This window comes from Vitis vinifera, chromosome 14 (genome assembly GCF_030704535.1).
Source record: "Vitis vinifera cultivar Pinot Noir 40024 chromosome 14, ASM3070453v1".
Lineage (NCBI taxonomy): Eukaryota > Viridiplantae > Streptophyta > Magnoliopsida > Vitales > Vitaceae > Vitis > Vitis vinifera.
Genome location: NC_081818.1, coordinates 21,644,639 through 21,665,152, shown reverse-complemented (window position 1 = coordinate 21,665,152; position 20,514 = coordinate 21,644,639). Strand labels below are relative to the sequence as shown.

The following is a 20,514-nucleotide window of genomic DNA, read 5'->3' as shown; positions in this document are numbered from 1 at the left end:
GCAAGCCACTCATTTGAGAAAGAAAAAAAAATCCAAGAATAATAGTGACAAAAATTATGTTCCAAGATGGGGAAGGGGAGGAGAGAACAAAAACAATAGGGATAGAGAGAATATCGTAAAAAATTAAGTTTCAAGATGGGGAAGAGTAGGAGAGAACAAAAACAATGGCAAAAATAGTAGGGATAGAGTGGATATCTCATCCTTGTCACCTTGAAGAGACAAGTATTAAAGACAAAAAGGAAAATCTCTGCACCAAGTTTCCTCCTAAAAGTGGATTTTTGTATCATCACCCATAAAAAAATGAGAAAAAATAGGGAAAATTTAGCAATAGCTTTTTAGGAGCAATGGTGCAACCACTTGACAACAATGTTGACATTCCATCTATTAGAATATTGGCTATAGATTAAATAGGTCCACATCTCTTTTTGGTGTGTAGTGGGTCTTGCACTCCTCAATTAAAAGGAATTTGCTTGGCTGACATGGAGCCTTTGTCAGCAAGAGAAGGGAGAAGGCATGAAGGGCTGCCCCTCTATGCTTAATGTGGACCTTGTGGAAGGATAGAAATGACAGAGTGTTCAATGATAATGAACGGTCCGACCAAGCTATAAAACATTCTTTTTTGTATACTTTTATGAATTGAGTTAGAGTGTATTTAGAGGATCATATTTTGTCCATGATTGATTTTATAGAGTGGCTGTTTGTCTAGTTAGGGGAAAGGTTTTTTGTCTTTCTTTTTGCCTAGTTTCTTGGGCGTTGTTTGTATACATCGTGTGTATTGTTCTCGGTACTTCTAGGCGTTTCTAATACAAGCTCTTATTTACCTATAAAAAAAAGAATATTGCCGATAGATACTTATAATGACACTTGCACCATACAACATGACTCTTTCTAGGGAACCTTCATTGTCACTTCCCTAATAGGCATCTATTCCTTAGGGATATCCTACCTATACACAAATCCCTTCTCCTCCCAGGCTTACACACCAACTCTTAACTAATTAGGTGATTTCTCTTTCTTCCCCAATTCTTGACTAAAGAAAATTTTTATGAAAGCTCTTGATTTGGACACTTTGATTGGAAATTTGAAAATTACTTGGAAATATGTGGGGATATGTTACAAACATGATTGTATTAGGGTTATTTTACCACCAAAAGGTGAATGGACTATTTTCCAACTATCTAATTGTCAAACATATCGTTTCTAAGATGGATTCCTAAAGGACATATGTCATAACCGAAATTTTGGACGATCTAAAACTCGACTTGTGACCTTAGGTTAAAGGTTTGACCCTAAGGGTTACTCCTATATAAGCTTGCAATCAACCTATATTCCTTGATTTTTTTTTTTTTTTAAAAATCTTGGAACAAAGCACAATTTCATTTTTAATAAAATATGCTAAACTAAAAATTCAATTAAATGAATTTTTCCTTCCACTAACCTTCACTAGCTTATAAATGCTATGAATGTCCAACCTAAGGTAATCATCACAGTTTCTACAATCATTTCTAGATCAAATGGTCCTATAGTTCGTACATAACCAATCTAAGTATAACTTACATATACCCAAATTCACTAAATGAATACATGTCCAAAAGTTTAGCACAAATGAACATCAATATTTTTAAGTAGCTCCTAAACAAGAACTGCTCACCATTTGAGGAAAGCTTGACTAAAATAAAGCAAAATTGTCATCACCTTAGAACAAGGGAGAGACCTAGAATCCTAAATTATCACTATACCTCCACAAGCCTTCTAGGCTAGGAGTTCAACCCACTCTCTATTCTTAGCCATCTAAATGCTATTGACCAACTCCTTGTCACATTCGTATATTCAATTGGCCATGTATTAGTTTATGTATGCTTGACCTACTAATTATTTAAACTTGATCAATTGATGGCATCATTGAACATTTTTAACTTTAAAGATTAAGTGTAAGGATAATCTCAGATGGAGGTATGTATCTAGACCAAGATCAATAAGTTACAAATGATGTATTTCAAATTCACCACCTAATTTTCCAAAGGTTTTCTTGAGGCTATAATCCTAATGTCATTTTTATATTAAAATAGCTCAAGACAAAATCTCGATAAAAGAACGGTTATCCTCTTAGAGTCTAAAACTACTTATTATAACCTCTATATCCTACAACGTCTAAAGCAACTTCTTGAATTTGAAAGTGGAAGTCTCTAGCTAAGGTTACGGTCTGTGTGTGTGTGTGATTTGAAACAATAATTATTGAGATGAATTTGAACTACAAGAATGATGAGAATTCATTGAGATGAATTTGGAGTATGAGAATGCTGAGTTGTTCTTTAAGAAGAACAAAAATAAACAACAAAGTATGAAAAATTGCCACCTTAAGAACTAAAGATTCCAACACAAAAGCTAAGAGGCTACGACCTAAGGGTCATGAAAATTTCCAACAAATAACATGATGCATCTCTCTCAGCCAACTAATATGCTATTTGGTTAGTCAAACAAGGAATCCAAGAATAAAATTGACCCAATCCTATAGCGACATCAATGATTGTGTGGAACTATAAATCAAACTTCCATGGACCTCACTTTGCTTTGTCACCCATGTCCACTAATAGATAAATATGATGTTAAAAAAAAGGGTTCTTCTTGAAGTAGGTCTTTTAAGAAGGGTGGCATCTTTCTATCTCAATAGCTAACTAACTCCTATATGTTAGAAGGCCTTAACCACTCTGCAAAAATGATACTTGATTTTTTTTTGATTGGCAATGTAAGAGCATATATTAAAAAAAACTTGTTTCCACCACCCCCTATCTCTTTTCCAAACTTTCCTATGATGTCTTTGTTTCCACAAAGATTGACTCTCATTTTTGAACCTCCAAATCCACTTAACAAGCCTTGTTTAAAGTGGAGAGATTTCTAATTCCAAGGCCCCTGTGCTTTTTGTCTAAAAAAGCTATAACTCAATTTAACAAGTGAGGACTCTTCTCATGAGCCTCACTGCCCTAAAGGTAGTCTCTCTGAATCTTTTCTAGTCTTAAGCTGATTGTCCTAGAGTTTCCAATGAGAACCCATCAGAATTATGCTTAGGCCCTTAGGGAAACTGGTTGGAGATGATTTTTGCTTTATATGTACCTCCACTATCTTGCTATAGAACAAGGAGAGCTCCAATCTAACAAGATCATGCTTTAAAAAGTACCTGAGAAAGTAGTGGTAACTGATATCCAAAGAGTGAAGAGAAAGTATCTAGTGTGTCATGATGACTCCATGGTATATTCTACAAAATAGTGGTCTCTAACCTAGACCATTGATGTTTCATATTTAGGTGTCATTCTGATGAGAGTGGTTAGTTTTAAATGGAGAGACACACTTATGATTTGTCTCCAAGCTTAAAATGTCTTTGGGGATCATTTATTTTGTTATTTTGGTGTGTTGGGCTACTCTTTGAATGCTTTGAGCCTGTTAGGTGGTAGGAGTGACAGGAATAATGGATTGGATTGCTTCTTTTCCTTGTCCCCTCATTCAGGTAATGAGCGCTGGTTGTTAGCTAAACACAGAGCCTAGCAGATGGTTTCTTTTGTAGGGGTTTTACCCTTTAATTTATATATTGCTGTGTATTTTGATCATCCTTTGTATTTTGGAAAAAACTTTTCATCCTTCACTTGTATCTAAAATTCATATTGATAAATAAGTTGTTTTTGATTTAAAAAAAAATTCCATGGGAGGTGAAGGTCATTGCATATATAAATATTTAATGGTGTTTTTTTTTTTTTTTTGATGAGAAACAACAATGAAATATATTAAATTAGGACTTAAAAGGTACAAAAGAAGAATGGGGAATCCTCCCAAAAACAAATAACTAAACAATTGGAACCTCCAAAATACTAATTAAAAATTTATACCCCCGTGTTGTACCATAAGCCATGTGGAAAATACAAATAATAACCTCTCCTTGCTAGCCCACACCTTTGGAACTACACACCAAAAACCAATCAAGTTAAACCACATTAAGAGGAATGCCCTTAAAAGTTATGGTGCAAGATGCCCAATAGGAAGCAAGGAAACAAATGGGATCCTAAAGAAACTTTGAAGTCCTCGCCTTATCCTAAAAAATCCTAGTATTTCTTTCCTGCCACACAACCTAGATCAAAGTAAGACAAGCGGTTTGCCACAATACCAAGCCTCTACTGGAGCTTCCCAATCCCTTATATGTGATGGCCATCATGTCACAAATACTCCCAGGAGGAACCCAATCCAACTTAGCTAATCTAAATAATCTGTGCCACAACCCCAAAGTCAATGGACAATGTGAAAAAAGAGATCTACCGATTCTCCGTGCTCCATACGCAACATAAAAACATCAGAATTGAGGGCTTTGTAGGATCTTTTTAGTTGTAGCATGTCATTGGTGTTTACCTTCTTATAGGCCACTAACTAAGCAAAGTACTTGACCTTAAACAAGACTTGAGATTTCCAAACAAAATTAGTAGGGAAGAATGGAACTTGGTTAAAATGATTAAACAAGACTAAAAAAAAAGGGCTTTACTATAAGTAAACTTGAAGAAGATAAAGACCAAATTCTCACATCTGGAGTGGATAGAGATAAGTGCAAACAAGTAAGAGAGGACATTAGTCTTTCTAGATCTTCTATCTCAAAGTTAGAAAGGTTTCAACGAAAGTTAAAGTTTCAAGAGAAAGGATAAGCAAACCAAAAAATTAATGAGATATAAAGGTTTATGATTGTGACAATTATGAATAGACTTGGGAATTGAGAACCTAAAGGATGATCTCCCCACCACAAGTCGTCCTGGAATGGATTTTCACCCCATTTCCCACCAAAAACCGTGTGTACCTAATAAAATCTTGAAAGACTTGTGCAGCCATGGGCAATTATGTGACCACCTAACTATAGTGTTGACATCCCACCTATTAGTACGTGTCTCATAAATGCTTATGATGACCTGATACCACAGAGCAAAATTTTCCTTAGAAAACCTTCACAACCATTTACCTAATAGAAAATGGCTGTGGAAATTGCATTTTACATGGTGTTAGTTTGTATATTTGAAATTGCTATTCATTTAGTTTGATTTTTATGCTATATTTTAATGTTGCGAATGGAAAATAATGCTCTTAATAATAGTTTTATGCTGCATGTTTGTTTTATTTATACAAAGGGTATGGAAGTTTCTTATCATCAAAGGAAAACATCTATTTGGCATTTCTAACAATCTTTTTAAGTCTTCAGGTATATTTTTCTTTATTCTGTATTTAAGCGTTTGACCTCAATTATCCTTTTTTTATTTTCATGAGAAAAATCTTGCAGGTGCTGCACAGTGCTTGGGAGAATTATATCGCCTTTTTGGTAGAAGGATCACTTCGGGTTTACTTGAAACGACTATTATTGCAACAAAACTTATGAAGTTTCATGAGGTAATTCAATACAATTTGCAGCTTTCTTTATACATTTACTTGTAACAGGAAGCAGGCTTATTAAGAAAGGAAAGGAGGAGAGAGAATGCTATTTCAAGAAAATGCAACAAGAAGGGAAGGAAAATTGAGACCAAGCCATCATGAACAACTAAAAATATCAAACACTGCAGCAATGGTAGCTCCAGGGAAGCTCTCTGAAGATGAGGTCCCTATTGCCTGAAAAATCAGCATTATAATTGCTGACATTGTCCCAATGAAAAGGCACTTTGATAGAAGTAGCATATCGCCAATTTCCCATTTTTATGTGTGCAGAGGTCTTTGAGGGCCACCATGGCCTCAAGTAATTTGGGTTGTGCCTATTTTTGCTAGGCCCCTTTTAGTAGGTCTTTTTATTGCCTATGAACAAAATAGAGGAATCACAAACCCTTCAACTATCATATAAAATATTCCTATGTTTACATTTTTTTCATCTTGGGAGAGCTAAAACTGTTGGAAGAGTGGCCAAGTTCTGGTCTATTCACAAAACTCCAATCCCAATGCTTGAATTTATTAGAGATCAACCATTAAAATTTGTAGTTAGTATTTAGTAATCTCATTAAAGTGGAATTCCATGCTTCAAGCTACAGGGGGTTTAGCAAGAGAGTACGCTTATGTGGCCTCTAAGAATATATAAAATGACACTCCTATAAAGTTTAAATAGATTTGATGCCTTGAAAAGAAGTAACTCTATTCCACCTGGAAGCCCCAGGTCCAAAATTTTCGTTAAAATGCTGTTGTTCCTCTCTTCCTTTAGGTCCTGATGATCTTGTTCTGGGGGAAAATATGGTTTCTTCCTGGGGCTCAAGTAAAAAAGCATGCAACTGTTGCATGGTGCTACGGAAGGTAAACAGCACCTGTGCTTGTCAGTTTCCTGTATTTTAAACTTTTAGCAGTTTTTAAGTGCTCAATTGGCTAAGATATAGGAGTTTATAAATTACAATCGATAAGTATGGTTATTGAATTATAAGCTTGATCTTGTCTATCAAAAAAAAAAAAAAAAAAAAAATTATATGTTATCTTATAAGTTATATGCCTGATCCTCATCATGTATGCTTTTGTGCTCCTTTTTTTTTGGTGTTCTTAATAAAATTGATCTTTGCCTATCAGGGGGTAAAAGAAATACCTTGTTAACTTAAAAAATGATCTTTGACATTATCAAATAGTTTGTTTCTTTCTGCATGTATTCCCCCCTTCTATAGCATGTGTGTGTATGTTTAACTTCTCTTTGCAACCTCTTACTATTTCAGGAGTTTGTAAGACTAGAAGCTCTACATATGCTTCAGAATGCATTGGAAGGCTCAGGTGGTAGTGCCGCTTCTTCAGCATATTCTGAGGCTTTCCGTCTCATCATGCGGTTTGCTGTTGGTGATAAATCATTTATTGTTAGAATAGCTGCTGCAAGGTGTCTGAGGGCATTTGCCAACATTGGTGGACCTGGTTTAGGAGCTGGAGAATTTGACAATTCTGCCTCTTATTGTGTCAAGGCTGGTGCTTTTGATCTTTGTCAATTATTTTTCATTTCTTTGATGGTGTAAAAACATTTGGTTATCCTAATTATGCTGCATTTTAGTAGGTTCTTGATGATCCTGTTTCATCTGTCCGGGATGCCTTTGCTGAAGCTTTGGGTGCATTGGTTGCTCTTGGAATGAATCCTGAGGCACAGGTATATATATGTGTTTCAATTCCCTTGGCAATACCTTTTTTTTTTCTCTTCTGTGCAATCACGTTTTATTATTTTTACTAGGTGCAACCAAAAGGAAAAGGTCATGTTACTCCAACAAAAAAACTTGAAGGTGGTTTGCAGAGATACTTAGTTTTGCCTTTTGTGAAAGGTATATTTATTCCTGAGTCACTAGATTATCCATGTCTTGAACAGCTGAAAAAATTATATTGGTTTTGCTGGTAATGTGTGTACATGAAGTTCATGAGTTTAAATGTTTAACCTTCGTTAAGTTTTATGGACAGTTTCTTGATTAAAACTTCTATACACATTGCATTTTGAGTTTGCATCTTCACTAGAGCACTGAGAATAGAGTGTGACAGGGAGCAAGGTCTTCTCAGATGGTATAGTTTAGGAGTAGGTTTTACATCCACAAGAAGCAGATAAAAGGATTGGGCTCAATGATAAGGTCATAGAATGATGGTCATATCATTGTGTACATGGATATGTAATTATAGCATGGACATAAAGATGAAAATAAGAGCTTGCTCTTCCTATTTTTATTTGATAAGCAAATATAGCATATAAAATAGTGTCATAGGGGGCTCCCTACTGCTGAAAGAGAGATGAACCAAGGGGTTTAACCAACAGGCTAAAGTAACAGTTCCTAAGGCAACCCTACCTTATCAATAAAATCAGGGACAGATAAGCAACTCTTTTTGAGTCCTTGGACTAACAACTCATGGACTTAAGGAGATTCTTCAGACCAACTATGCTTGTTTCACACCTTAAAGATCTTTTGGTTCCTTTCATTCCAGATAATTTCCAAACAAATCCAGAAGAGTTCTTGCCTTTCTTCTCTGCTTCCCCCTAAACTGCCACACCAGCTGAACAAATGAACCTTGAGCAAGAACAATGTTACTTACAGATTTTGTTTTTTTTGATAAGTAAGCACAGAATTCATTAAAAAGAGGCAAACTAGCCACAAAGTATACAAGGGGTATACAAGGCTACTAAGGCCTCCCAAGCAAAAAAAGACCAAAAAAACCCACCACCCCTTATCTGGAGGCTAACCACTCCAGAAAGCCTATTAGGGAATGTGGCTCCTCTCTAATATACAATTTAGCCCAACCCCATATGCTACAAACTAAAGAATATTTAAGTCTCTGAATTGCTAACCCCCTCCCTAAAAGTTAGTCTATTCCTTTCTTTCCAAACCGTCCAAAAAATAAACAACGGAATGGAATTCCAAAGTTTATTCTTTTTTTTCCCCACAAAGGAGCCCCTCCAACTAAATAAAACCTCTTTACAGTTTCTGAAAACACCCACTGAACCCCAAACAATCCCAAAACTAAGTCCCATAACACTCTGGTCACTGTACAATGTATGAGAATATGATTTACATTTTCCTCTTCATAACCACACAAAAAACAACGATTGAGGAGCTGCCACCCTCTCATCTGGAGTCTATCAAGAGTCATAATCTTCCCTCAAGCGGTTTCACACGCAAAGAACACAATTTTAGTTGGAACTCTCTCCACCCAAATTTTATTTTTTGGAAAAACGGCCGTCAAAGGGCTATCCAACAGGCTGTATGCTTCCTTTACTCTAAACTGCCAATTCCTTCCTTCCTTCCAAAAAACCGAGTCTTCCTCCAAAGTTATCTTGTGACCCCTCAAATCATGAAACAAGTTGCCTACCATATCCAATTCCCAGTCGTTAAAATCTCTAATAAACCTCAAATTCCATCCTCCTACGCCAAAATTCTGATCCCACATTTCTTCTATTGTCGCATTCCTATGAGCTGCCAAAGTGAAAAGATGCGGGAATCTTTGGGACAACACTGTATCCCCACACCAAAGATCAGTCTAGATGCTGATTTTATTGCCTTTCCCCACTTTAAACGCCAATTTTTCCCAGCACCATCCAACTTGCTTCAAAATCTCCTTCCAAACCCCCATTCCAAACGCACTCACAACCTTTTTTGTCCTCCAACCAAAATCCCCCTTCCACAGCCCTTCTGATTAAAACACTCAACACTTCCATTCCCATGACAAAAGATAGGGGGAAAGAGGGTCCCCTTGGCGCAACCCCTTTAAACTTGGGAAGAAACTAGCTGGAACTCCGTTCACCAGAACTGAGTACTTAGCTGTGGAAATGCACCGCCACATCCAACTCAACCACTTCGGACCAAACCCCATTTTTTGCATAACCTTCATTAGGAACTGCCAATTAATGCTATCATACGCCTTCTCAATATCCAACTTACGGATTAGACCTTTCTCACCCCTTTTTTGCTATGCATCAATCACCTCATTTGCAATTAGAGAGGCATCTAAGATCTGTCTTCCCATGACAAACGCATTCTAATAAGGAGAGACCACTTTTCCTATCACTTTTTTGAGTCTATTGGCCAACACCTTAGCTAACAGCTTATACAGCCCCCCCAAAAGGTTGATGGGTCTAAAGTCCTCTAGGTCCTCGGCCCCTCCTTTCTTAGGTAACAACACCAAAAAGGTATTGTTGAGACTTTAGAGGAAAACATTCTGCTCATAGAACTCCTTAAACATCTCCAAAATCTCCTCCTTCACAAAGTCCTAGCAACTTTGCTAGAAAGCCAAAGTGAAGCCATCTGGTCCTGGGGCTTTATCCCCGTTCATCTCCATCAGAGCAACCTGGACCTCAGCCTCAGAGAAAGAAAGCTCCAACATACCCGCTTCTTGAAGACTGATTTGGTTTAACTGCAACCTTCCAATGTCCGTCTTCCAATCCGAGCTTTCTAAAAGCAGCTGTTGATAGGCATTCGCTACCCCTTCCCTAACTTCTTGATCCCCTGACAGACTCACACCATTTATCTTGATTCTGTCCATGTAGTTGGCTCTTCTATGGGCGGATGCCATACGGTGGAAATAGCCCGTGTTTCTGTCCCCTTCCTTTAACCATAACTCCCTTGAAGTTTGTCTCCAATGGGTTTCTTCTAAGTCCACCCACTTAGCATACCCCTCCTTGTCTTCCTTTTTGCAAGTTAATTCCTCATCTGTCAAACTTCTCTCACATTCCATCCGATCCCAATACTCCACTTGTTGGAGAGCTGCATCCTTATTGCATTCCAGACTCCCGAACACCTCCCTATTCCAATTTTTTAAGTTTTGTTTCAACTCCTTCAGTTTTGCAGTCAATCTAAAGCTGGCACTGCCTCTAACCACCATCCCCTGCCACCAACTACGAATTAGATATTTAAACTTCTCAACTTTGAGCCACATATTTTCGAATTTGAAAGGGGTGGGCCCTCTCCTTAGGCCACCCCCTTCTAGTAAGACTAGAAAATGATCCGAGGTCGGCCGAGGTAACCTTCTCTAGACTACCCTACAAAACTGGTCAAGCCAGTAGGGAGTTACCAGAAATCTATCTAACCTAGCCCTTGACTGGTTATTAAGACCCCCACTCCAAGTGAAAGATCCCCTTTGCATCTGTAAATCCACGAGACCTAGCTCGTCTACAACCTGAGCAAACCTTCTCATAGCTGAGGTTATTCTCCCTTGTCTACTTCTTTCATTTTGAGAAAGGATGATGTTAAAATCTCCCCCTAAACACCAAGGTTCTTCCCAAATCCCTCTAATTGCCCCAGTTTCTTTCCACAAACACTCCCTTTCTTCTTTGGTAAACGGACCATGAACACCCGTGAACACCCAAACAACCCAATTTTCCACATTCCTAAATCTGCAGGATATAGAAAATTGTCCCTCCTCCCATTCCAGCATTTCTAGAGATCTTTTGTCCCAGAAAATCAAAAGGCCTCCTACCGATCCAAAAGCATCCAGGGCCTTCCAACCTAGGAATCTTCCTGACCTTAAACTTCTCACCACCCTATTAGACAAATCTTGAATTTTTGTCTCCTGAATGCAAAGCAGATCCACCTTCTGCTTCCTAACAACAGACTTGATTACTTTCCTTTTAAAGCTGTCGTTCGCTCCCCTCACATTCCAGCTCAACAGTTTGAGGTTCATTGGACAACCACTGACTGACCCCCTCTGCCCTGAAGAGGACAATTCTTCTTACCTTCCTCCTCGTAGTTAATTGAGCATTCCAACTTCTTTAACTCCCTTTCAAATTTTGATTTTTCCAAGATACCTTTACTATGAATCATTTCCCGCCTTTTTCTAATTTTAACCAGGAAACTCAGTATTTCCTTCTCCAACCCTTTAGTCGAAAACCCCAAAAATTGGCTGAACTTCGCTAGGCTACTTTCTTCCTAATTAGGTTCCCTTTCCCCCCTTCCTTCTTGGGATTCAGACTGAGATGAACCTCCTTCCGAATACCTTGCCACTGAAATAGGACCATTAAACTCAACCAATTCCCAGCAGTTATTGCCATTCGCATTGGGCCCAGCTGTGTCTTGGAAACTTAGCAAATTTCCATTATGGCAAACCTCCCTTAACGCCCCAGAATGGTAAAAAAACTCCCTCTTTGGAGTCCGACCCAACGAAAACAAGATAGAAGGAGAAGGAGACCCCAAATCCCTTAAACCCCCCGAGTTTGAAAAGGACCCATACCTCGAATCTTCTTCCACTAACACGCAGTCTGTCAATGAGTAGTGGGAGTCCGCCTGCTGCTTTCTCCCAGCTTCCTTCTCTTGCTGGCTTATAAACTCCAGCTCAAAATTGTCTTCCTTACAGAGCTCAGGTTGGACTGAAGGGCAAACATTCCCAGACGGACCTTTATCAGTAGGCTGAAACTCGGCTGAGCCATGGCTGTCCCTTAACATAGCTGAAGGCCCAATAGGCTGCACCCCAAAATCCTTAAGATGGGTTATAGACGGTCCATTTCTATTCCTTAAAGAGACATCAGGCCCAGAGCGTGGCCCAAACTCCACAACTGTACAGTGAAAAGAATATACTAAGTCATCTACTGACTTTACCTGCATAAGCAACATTAGCTCGCCAGGACTCTATCCCTCCTTATAAGTTGGTCAATGGTAAGAACAAAGAATCTTTTCCTCAACTATTTCCCTGAGAAAGAGTATCAAGACCCCCACATTTTCCAACATTAGGAAAGGAGAAGTGACCTCAAAGAGAAGCACCCTTAGTGAGGCTTCCAGGCTAAAAATCCTCCTTCGCAGAGATAAGATCACAACTCTTAAATGCACGTAGGAAACTCTCCACAATCCCAGCCTCTCAATTATGAAAGCTTTTACTGAATATTGGGTTCCAATAACCAACACTGTCTTTCAGCATCAATAATAGCAATCCATTCTTCCATATCCTCTGGGTAAATTGACCTGGGAAGCAATCTATGAGAGCAGCTGCACCATGCAAGGTGCAAGAAGTTTGTTCTACAACTGTTCCTATAAGTTTTCATGTTTACAAAACCCTTGCAATCCTTCTTGACAGTTTTCCAAATCCTCCACTCTGTTGGTTCTATTCTATGTATTTGACACCATCCTCCTCCAACTTTCCTAACTTCTCTATGATCCTCCTCTGCAACCTATTTCTGTTTCCAACAAATCTCCAGTGCCACTTCAATAGTGAAATTTTTTGTTAAGAACTGACAAATTTCGAATCTCAGTACACCCTCCATCTCCTCCTAAAGAACCCACCTCTTCCTTCCTCAAAATTGCTTATAGACTATTGTGAAAATCCACGGGTTACCATCATCAAGGTATGTGAACATACAGGAAACCAATAAATCACTGAAATCTACCTCCAAGATTTCAAGCACTCTCTTATCCCACAACACCAACTGACATCCTGAATCCCCTAGCAGCAACAGGAGCCTACTCCCTGAATACCTCATGCATACAGTTAGGCAGACCTCCTTAGGAATCATTTGAGTTTTAGTTTCTAGCAAACAAATCAAATCAGTTCTATGCACTTTCAGAAAAGACTTGAGCATCCTACACTCTGCTACTTATTAAGGCCTTGCACATTCTAAGAGACAATTCTAAACTTCACAGGGAAACCAGAGAAACAACCAAACTGTTCTTCCCACCCGAGAAATCATATTTTGGCCATAGTTGATCAAAGAGGAGAGTCTCTGCAATTCCCTTCCAGTACATGAGTTATAAGCTGCCCTATTCCTTGTGGAATTGCACTGAGATTGACAACTTCATCTAGGCTTTTTCAGCAAAAAGCCCAGTGACCTGGTCTTTACATGTTCACAGGAAAAGACCAAGTAGCCCATGAACATTGCAACAGTTTGAAACACTGAATCAGGAACAATCCCTTTGCCCAATTCCAAACACCCTGAAGTGTGTCAACCCATTCTCATCCTTCTCTAACATTTCTTGGTGTTTTTTTTTTCTTTTTTTTTCCCCCTCATTTAGCAATTCTCACAAGCTGCTGTATCAAAGCAGCCTCAAATTGTTGATTGCTTTGAATCCCAATTCCACAGTAAATATGTGGCCACAGGAATGTAGTTTGCATGTGATCTAATTATTTACTCTTTTTTTTCCAGTTTTTTCATAACTTGTGAGTTTCTGTGTATTGCATGCATTGCATATGAATACATACTATTCTTTTCCTGCTTAACTTAATAATGTTGTGCATGCTTCTAAGTGTCCAACTATGTCTCATTATGCTGAAATTGCAGCCAGTGGAGTTCGGTTGAAGAACATCCGAATTGGCCTAACCTTTTCGTGGGTATTTTTTTTACAGGTATTGCTCACCCTTTTCCTTTTTCCTGTGGATGAAATTTTTTGGGATCTGAACAGATTTCTCATACACTAATATTACCAAAATCAAATTTGCAATTGCTATTCCTGTGGCTTTAGTATTTGAATGCTTCTTCTTTTCTTTAGAAAACAATTCCAATTTGGTTGCTTAAAGTTGGACATACTATTCATGTTTATGCTATTTCATTTGCTTGCTGATTACTTCTTTGATTAATAAGTGTTACAGTTGTCTCCCTTTTTTAGGGTTTAAACTGAGATTCATTTGAATTGATGGATCCTTATTGATTTGAGATTGTGATTAGTTCTGGCCTGAACTCTGCATGCGACTTTAATTCCCTTTCTAATTTGTTACATTACTGAATTGGATTTTCTAAAGCTATGAATTGATTCTTTTCCACTGGTAAAAAAAATACAAAAATAAATTCATTCTTTTCCCTTCTGTATGTTTTATCTAATTATAGTCTAGGGTTTGGAAGCATGATTTTCGGTTCTCTCTATCTGGTTAGTGATTTGGGTTGGACAATTCTTGTTTTAAATTTTGTTTTGCAGGCCATTCGTCTGAAGTATTTGCATCCAGATAGTGAGCTTCAAAATTTCGCTTTGCAGATCATGGACATGCTTCGAGCTGATAGTTCTGTTGATGCACAAGCACTGGTATCCTCTTTAATAAATTTGGAGCTTCAATTTTGTTTCTTATATTCTTATTATGTTGAGAAAGTGATGCATTTGATCAGCAGATGACCTATCTTGCATTGTTCTAGGGATGAAAGGGAGATGGAGGTACAGGAAAGTTGAGAAGTGGCTTATCATCAGTTCATAATTTCCAATATTTACTATTACCTATTAAAAAAAAAAATATTTCCAATATTTACTAATTTTACCCACTAGTGTGGTGTAACTCTTTAGGTCAATTGGAAATTCCTAACAGATGAATTTAGGAAGTTGAAGAGAAGTTGGTAGTGGAAATGGAAAATAGCATCAATAATTTGGTGGTGTTCTGATCCTAAATTTTATGTTTAATTTAGGAATTTTGTATTGGGGGTTTTCATATAGATTTTTTTTTTGTTTGTATTTTTATTTTTATTTTTTTGCATGGAAAGTTGTTGGGTGAAACTCTTGCTGTGGATATGTTAATGAAGAATGGATGGTCCATGGTCAATAGATGCAACCTTTATTAAGATAATGAAGAATCAACTAATCATTTCTTAATTCATTGTGGTAAGACAAAAGTGCTATGGGCTTTTCTCTTAGTAGTTTTTGGCTTGAGATGGGTATTTCTTGTATCAATGAGAAACCTTCTCCTTGAGTGGAAATTTAAGGGGCTAGATAAGAAGAGAAGACCTATCTGGCACATGGCTCCAATTTGCTTATTTTGGTGTATATGGAAAGAGTGTAATCAAAGTATTTTTGATGAAGAAGTGTTCTCAGATTAAAGATTGAAGGAGTTTTTCATTAAATCACTATTTTTGGAAATGAAGAGCTCCTCTATTTTGAATTTCTTAGATGCTCTTCCTTGTGGATAACTTGGCTTGTTTTTGTAGACTAACGTTGTATATTTTTTTTTGTGCTTGTATTGTGATGTTCTGTGTATACCGGCTGTATACATAGGGTGTGCCTTCCTCTTGTTGACACTTCTGAATACATGCTCTTATTGTTTATAAAAAAAAACTATTGACTCTATTTAGTAACTGTTTTCAAAAATAGTTTTTTGTTTTCCAAAATAAAAAGGCAGAAAAATATGTTTGACAATTTAAAAGCAGAAAATTGGGGTGGGCTTAGTTTTCTGTATTGATGTTTTCAAACCTTACCCCTTGAGTGCCATTTCGTTTAGTTGGCTCTCAGTATGTACACCTTAGGGTTGGGCTTACTTGGTGAGGAGTTGAGTTGAGCTTTTGGAGTTGTATTTTTGTATGATCTGTTTATTCTTTTTATATAAATCTCCTTGTAAAGTGAAGGTTTTCTTGTGTGTTTTGATTAGGTTTGTATTTCATGGGGAGAATTTCTCATCCTTCTTATATTTTCTTATCATTAATTAATACATTTTTTATTTTTGGTAAAAAAAAAAAAAAAAAATTAGAAAGCAGAAAACGATTCTTTGTTCTTAAAAGCATAAAACATGGTGTTTTTTAAGGACATATTTTAGTTGTTTTAAATTGTTTTTATTTTTTTTTCGAGGATTGTTTTAAAAAATAATTATATAATCATGGAGAATGGTTGAAATAAACACTACAGATAAAATTTATTTTTAAAGAATATTTTAAAACATAGAAAATAGGTTAAGAAAATTTCGAGTTTTCAAACATACTTTTGTTCTACAAAATATCGGAGAAGAGTTTTCACAAACTAGTTTTTTGAACTGTTTTTGAGAACACTTCCGAAATAGAGCCTATATATCTTGCAAATTTATTATTTATTTATTTATTTTTTGCTTTAGTTGGGAATTAGGCATTGATATGTTGCTGCTTGATTTGCTTTTCTGTTTTCTTTATGTACTCTTTATACTTCTATTTTTATTTTTAATATATTTCTTGGTTTTTGAAAGAAAGATATTATCTTTTCATAGAAATTACAAGACAAAGATATTATTTTGTATCCCATGCACCTGTCTTTTATGAGAGGAAAAAGGTTATGTTCAAAACTAATTTGCTGAATAAGAAGTCACCATGGAAGTTGAAATTTTAATACAAGGATTCTTGTACACAGGTTGCTGGAATTTTAATTAATGTTGAGAACCTTTTTTATTTTTCTTTTTATAGGAGAGAGTACAATTTCTTGTGTTGAAATTTGGCATTCAAAGTTAGGATTTTAATTTAGGAAAGTATTTTAGGAATAAAAAAGGAGAGATCATTTAGGATATTTCCTTAGGATTCAATTTCCTAATTTTAGGAGAGAATCAAGCTAGATTGATATTTTCTTATTCAGTCATTTGTGTATATATATGTGTATGGTGTGTACCGAAAAAATCAATAAAGGAATTCAGAAATTCTTCATGGTATCAGAGTCAGTTTTTTGAAACCTTAATCCCTTCTGGCTGCCTCTTATTCAGGCCATCATTCATTCCGGCCAAGTCTCTCTGGCCATCTCTCAATCCAACCATCTCTCTCTCTGGCCATCTCTCATTCCGGCCATCAGTCCCTGTTCTCAGAGCCAAGGGAGAAAACCTAATTCTTTCCAGTTTCCCCGTGTCATCAATTCCGGGAAACGACTTTCCGGTCGGTCGAATCGTTGTCAGAAAACATTCACCACCGGCGACTTTTCCGGCGAACTTTCCGGCGACGTCTTTTTCCCACACCGCAAGGAGCGCCTGGAGGAGATCTCCAATTTTTCCCAAAGCACCGGAGCCAGAAAACCACCCACACGCCAGCCACGTGCGTTTTTCCGGCCGGTGACTGCATCTCACGCGCCGGCGCGTGAGGGCGCGTGAGCCACTTTCCGGTGACGCGCTTCCTCTTCCAGCCTCGCCTGACGCTAACTAGCCACCCTTCATACCTGTTTCTGCCATCCGAGCCCTACACGTGCCTCTTTTGGGGTTCTTTTGCCTCCGCGGGCCCTCCGAACAGTTTTTCCGGCGTCCTCCGGCTATTTTTTCTCAACCCCAATCCTTGCAAGTGCCTTGGGAAGTGTTCTTCTACCTTTCCGGTGGTGCCACGGTTGTTTTTCTTTTCCATTAGGCCGGTATCTCTGGTTTTCTCTCTGATGATGGGATCCAAAGAGCAACCTGCCCCAACATTGGATGCCTCTGCCCTTGCTGGTCGGTCATTTAATAGTAGTGGTGGAGATCGTCAGAAACGGGATAGGCCTTGGTGTGATTATTGTAAGAAACTAGGCCATTATAAGGAGGCTTGCTGGAAGCTTCATGGCAAACCGGCTGCTTGGAAACCAAAGCCACGGTTTGACAGAGATGGCAGAGCACACGTGGCTGCCAACTCTGAGAGCACATCTGTTCCCGAGCCGAGTCCATTCAACAAAGAGCAGATGGAGATGCTACAAAAACTATTAAGTCAAGTTGGCAGTGGCAGTACTACCGGGATAGCCTTCACTGCTAATCGAGGAGGAATGAAGCCGTGGATAGTGGACACAGGTGCTTCTGATCACATGATAGGAGATGTTGCCATTCTTCAAAATTACAAGCCAAGTAATGGTCATTCATCCGTCCATATTGCTGATGGTTCACAGTCAAAAATTGTCGGGACAGGTTCCATAAAACTTACTAAAGACTTGTATCTTGACTCTGTTCTCCATGTTCCAAACTTGGATTGTAATCTTTTGTCTATTAGCAAATTGGCCCGTGATCTCCAATGTGTTACTAAATTTTATCCAAACTCGTGTGTTTTTCAGGACTTGAAATCGGGGAAGATGATTGGCAGTGCTGAACTGTGTTCCGGGCTCTACCTCCTCCCATGTGGCCAATTCTCAAACCAAGTCTCTCAAGCAAGTTGCGTACAGTCTCAGAGTATGTTAGAGTCTTTCAATTCTGTGTCAAATTCTAAGGTCAATAAAGATAGTGAGATTATAATGTTACACTATCGCCTTGGTCATCCTAGCTTTGTTTACCTTGCAAAATTGTTTCCCAAATTATTTATCAATAAAAATCCAGCATCTTATCACTGTGAAATTTGTCAGTTTGCAAAGCATACTCGAACAGTATATCCTCAAATCCCATACAAACCTTCGAATGTTTTCTCTTAAAAAAATTCCCTCACACCTGTGCAGCCTCTTCTGATTTACCACTCAAAGTATTTGGTTGCACAACATTCGTTCATGTGTATCCTCAAAATTGTAGCAAATTTGCTCCTTGAGCCAATAAGTGCATTTTCCTAGGGTATTCTCCAACCCAAAAAGGGTACAAATGCTATTCTCCAACCAACAAAAGATTTTACACCACCATGGACGTCTCTTTCTTTGAACATGTCTTCTTCTATCCCAAATCTCATGTTCAGGGAGAGAGCATGAATGAACATCAAGTTTGGGAGTCTTTTCTTGAGGCTGTACCTTTTTCTCACTCAGAGTCACCAAATCCTTCCCAATCCGCGCCCACTGAGTTGTCCACACCCATGCCGTCATCAGTCCAGCCAGCCCAGCCCACAAATGTTCCTTCTCCCGTGACCATCCAGTCTCCCATGCCTATTCAACCTATAGCCCCACAACTTGCTAATGAGAACTTACAAGTTTACATCAGGAGGAGGAAAAGACAGGAATTAGAGCACGGATCACAGCCAACATGTGACCAATATATTGACTCCATTTCAAGTCTACCTGAAGAGAACATAGGTGAGGATAGGGCTGGAGAGGTGTTAATTCCCAACATTGATGATTCTACTCTGCCGATTGCATTGAGGAAGGGTGTTAGGAGATGTACAGATCATCCAATTGGGAATTATGTTACGTATGAAGGGCTATCACCATCTTACAGAGCATTTGCTACTTTTCTTGATGATACTCAGGTTCCCAACACAATACAAGAGACATTCAAAATTTCAGAATGGAAGAAGGCAGTACAAGATGAGATTGATGCACTTGAGAAGAATGAGACATGGACTATCACAGATTTGCCGGTTGGGAAGAGGCCTGTGGGGTGCAAGTGGATTTTCACCATAAAATACAAAGCAGATGGATCAGTCGAGAGATTCAAGGCTCGTTTGGTAGCTAGAGGGTTTACACAATCCTATGGGATAGACTAGCAGGAGACTTTTGCTCCTATTGAAAAACTGAACACTATCGGGATTCTTCTCTCATTGGCTGTCAATCAAGATTGGTGCTTGCAACAACTGGACATAAAAAATGCGTTTCTAAATGGTGACCTAGAAGAAGAAGTCTACATGGAAATACCACTTGGTTTCGAAGGAAGTATGGCAAAGAATCAGGTTTGCAAACTTCAAAAATCCTTGTACGGCCTTAAATAATCTCCCCGAGCCTGGTTTGATAGATTCACAAAGGCAGTCTTGAAGCTGGGCTACAAACAAGGTCAGGCTGATCATACTCTATTTGTCAAGAAGTCTCATGCGAGGAAAATGGCCATATTGATAGTCTATGTCGATGATATTATTCTATCTGGGAATGATATGGAGGAATTACAGAATTTGAAGAAGTATTTGTCAGAAGAGTTTGAAGTTAAAGACCTTGGAAATTTGAAATATTTCCTTGGTATGGAAGTGGCTAGATCAAGGAAGGGAATTGTAGTTTCTCAAAGAAAATACATACTCGATCTTCTTAAGGAGACCGGTATGCTTGGATGCAAACCAATTGATACTCTTATGGATAGTCAGAAGAAACTTGGTATCGAGAAAGAGAGTACACCGGTAGACAAGGGGAGATATCAGCGACTCGTCGGGCGCTTGATTTATCTCTCACACACTCGGCCAGATATTGACTTTGTAGTGAGTACTGTAAGTCAATTCATGCACAGCCCCATTGAGGAACACATGGAAGCAGTCTACAGGATTCTTAGATATTTAAAAATGACACCAGGGAAAGGTCTATTCTTCAGAAAGACAGAGAATCGTGACATTGAAGTATACTCAGATGCGGATTGGGCGGGAAACATCATTGACAGGCGGTCCACTTCTGGATACTGTTCTTTTGTCTGGGGAAATCTTGTTACCTGGAGGAGTAAGAAGCAATCAGTTGTAGCCAGAAGTAGTGCAAAAGCTGAGTACAGAGCTCTAGCACAGGGAATCTGTGAAGGGATTTGGATAAAAAGGGTTCTTAGTGAACTGGGACAAACGAGTTCATCTCC

At 38.3% G+C, this 20,514-nt stretch overlaps 1 protein-coding gene across 1 annotated transcript in view; it reads left to right on the top strand.

Moving 5' to 3' along the window:
• The window catches only part of LOC100263559 (protein SWEETIE), a 130,887-nt gene that overhangs the window by 1,838 nt on the left and 108,535 nt on the right, over positions 1 to 20,514 (top strand). Inside the window, exons 3-8 of the mRNA XM_002279944.5 lie at positions 5,303 to 5,409; positions 6,696 to 6,932; positions 7,022 to 7,111; positions 7,193 to 7,280; positions 13,697 to 13,761; positions 14,328 to 14,432. Coding sequence (XP_002279980.2) covers positions 5,303 to 5,409; positions 6,696 to 6,932; positions 7,022 to 7,111; positions 7,193 to 7,280; positions 13,697 to 13,761; positions 14,328 to 14,432 — 692 coding nt within the window. The remainder of the gene's footprint in view (positions 1 to 5,302; positions 5,410 to 6,695; positions 6,933 to 7,021; positions 7,112 to 7,192; positions 7,281 to 13,696; positions 13,762 to 14,327; positions 14,433 to 20,514) is intronic.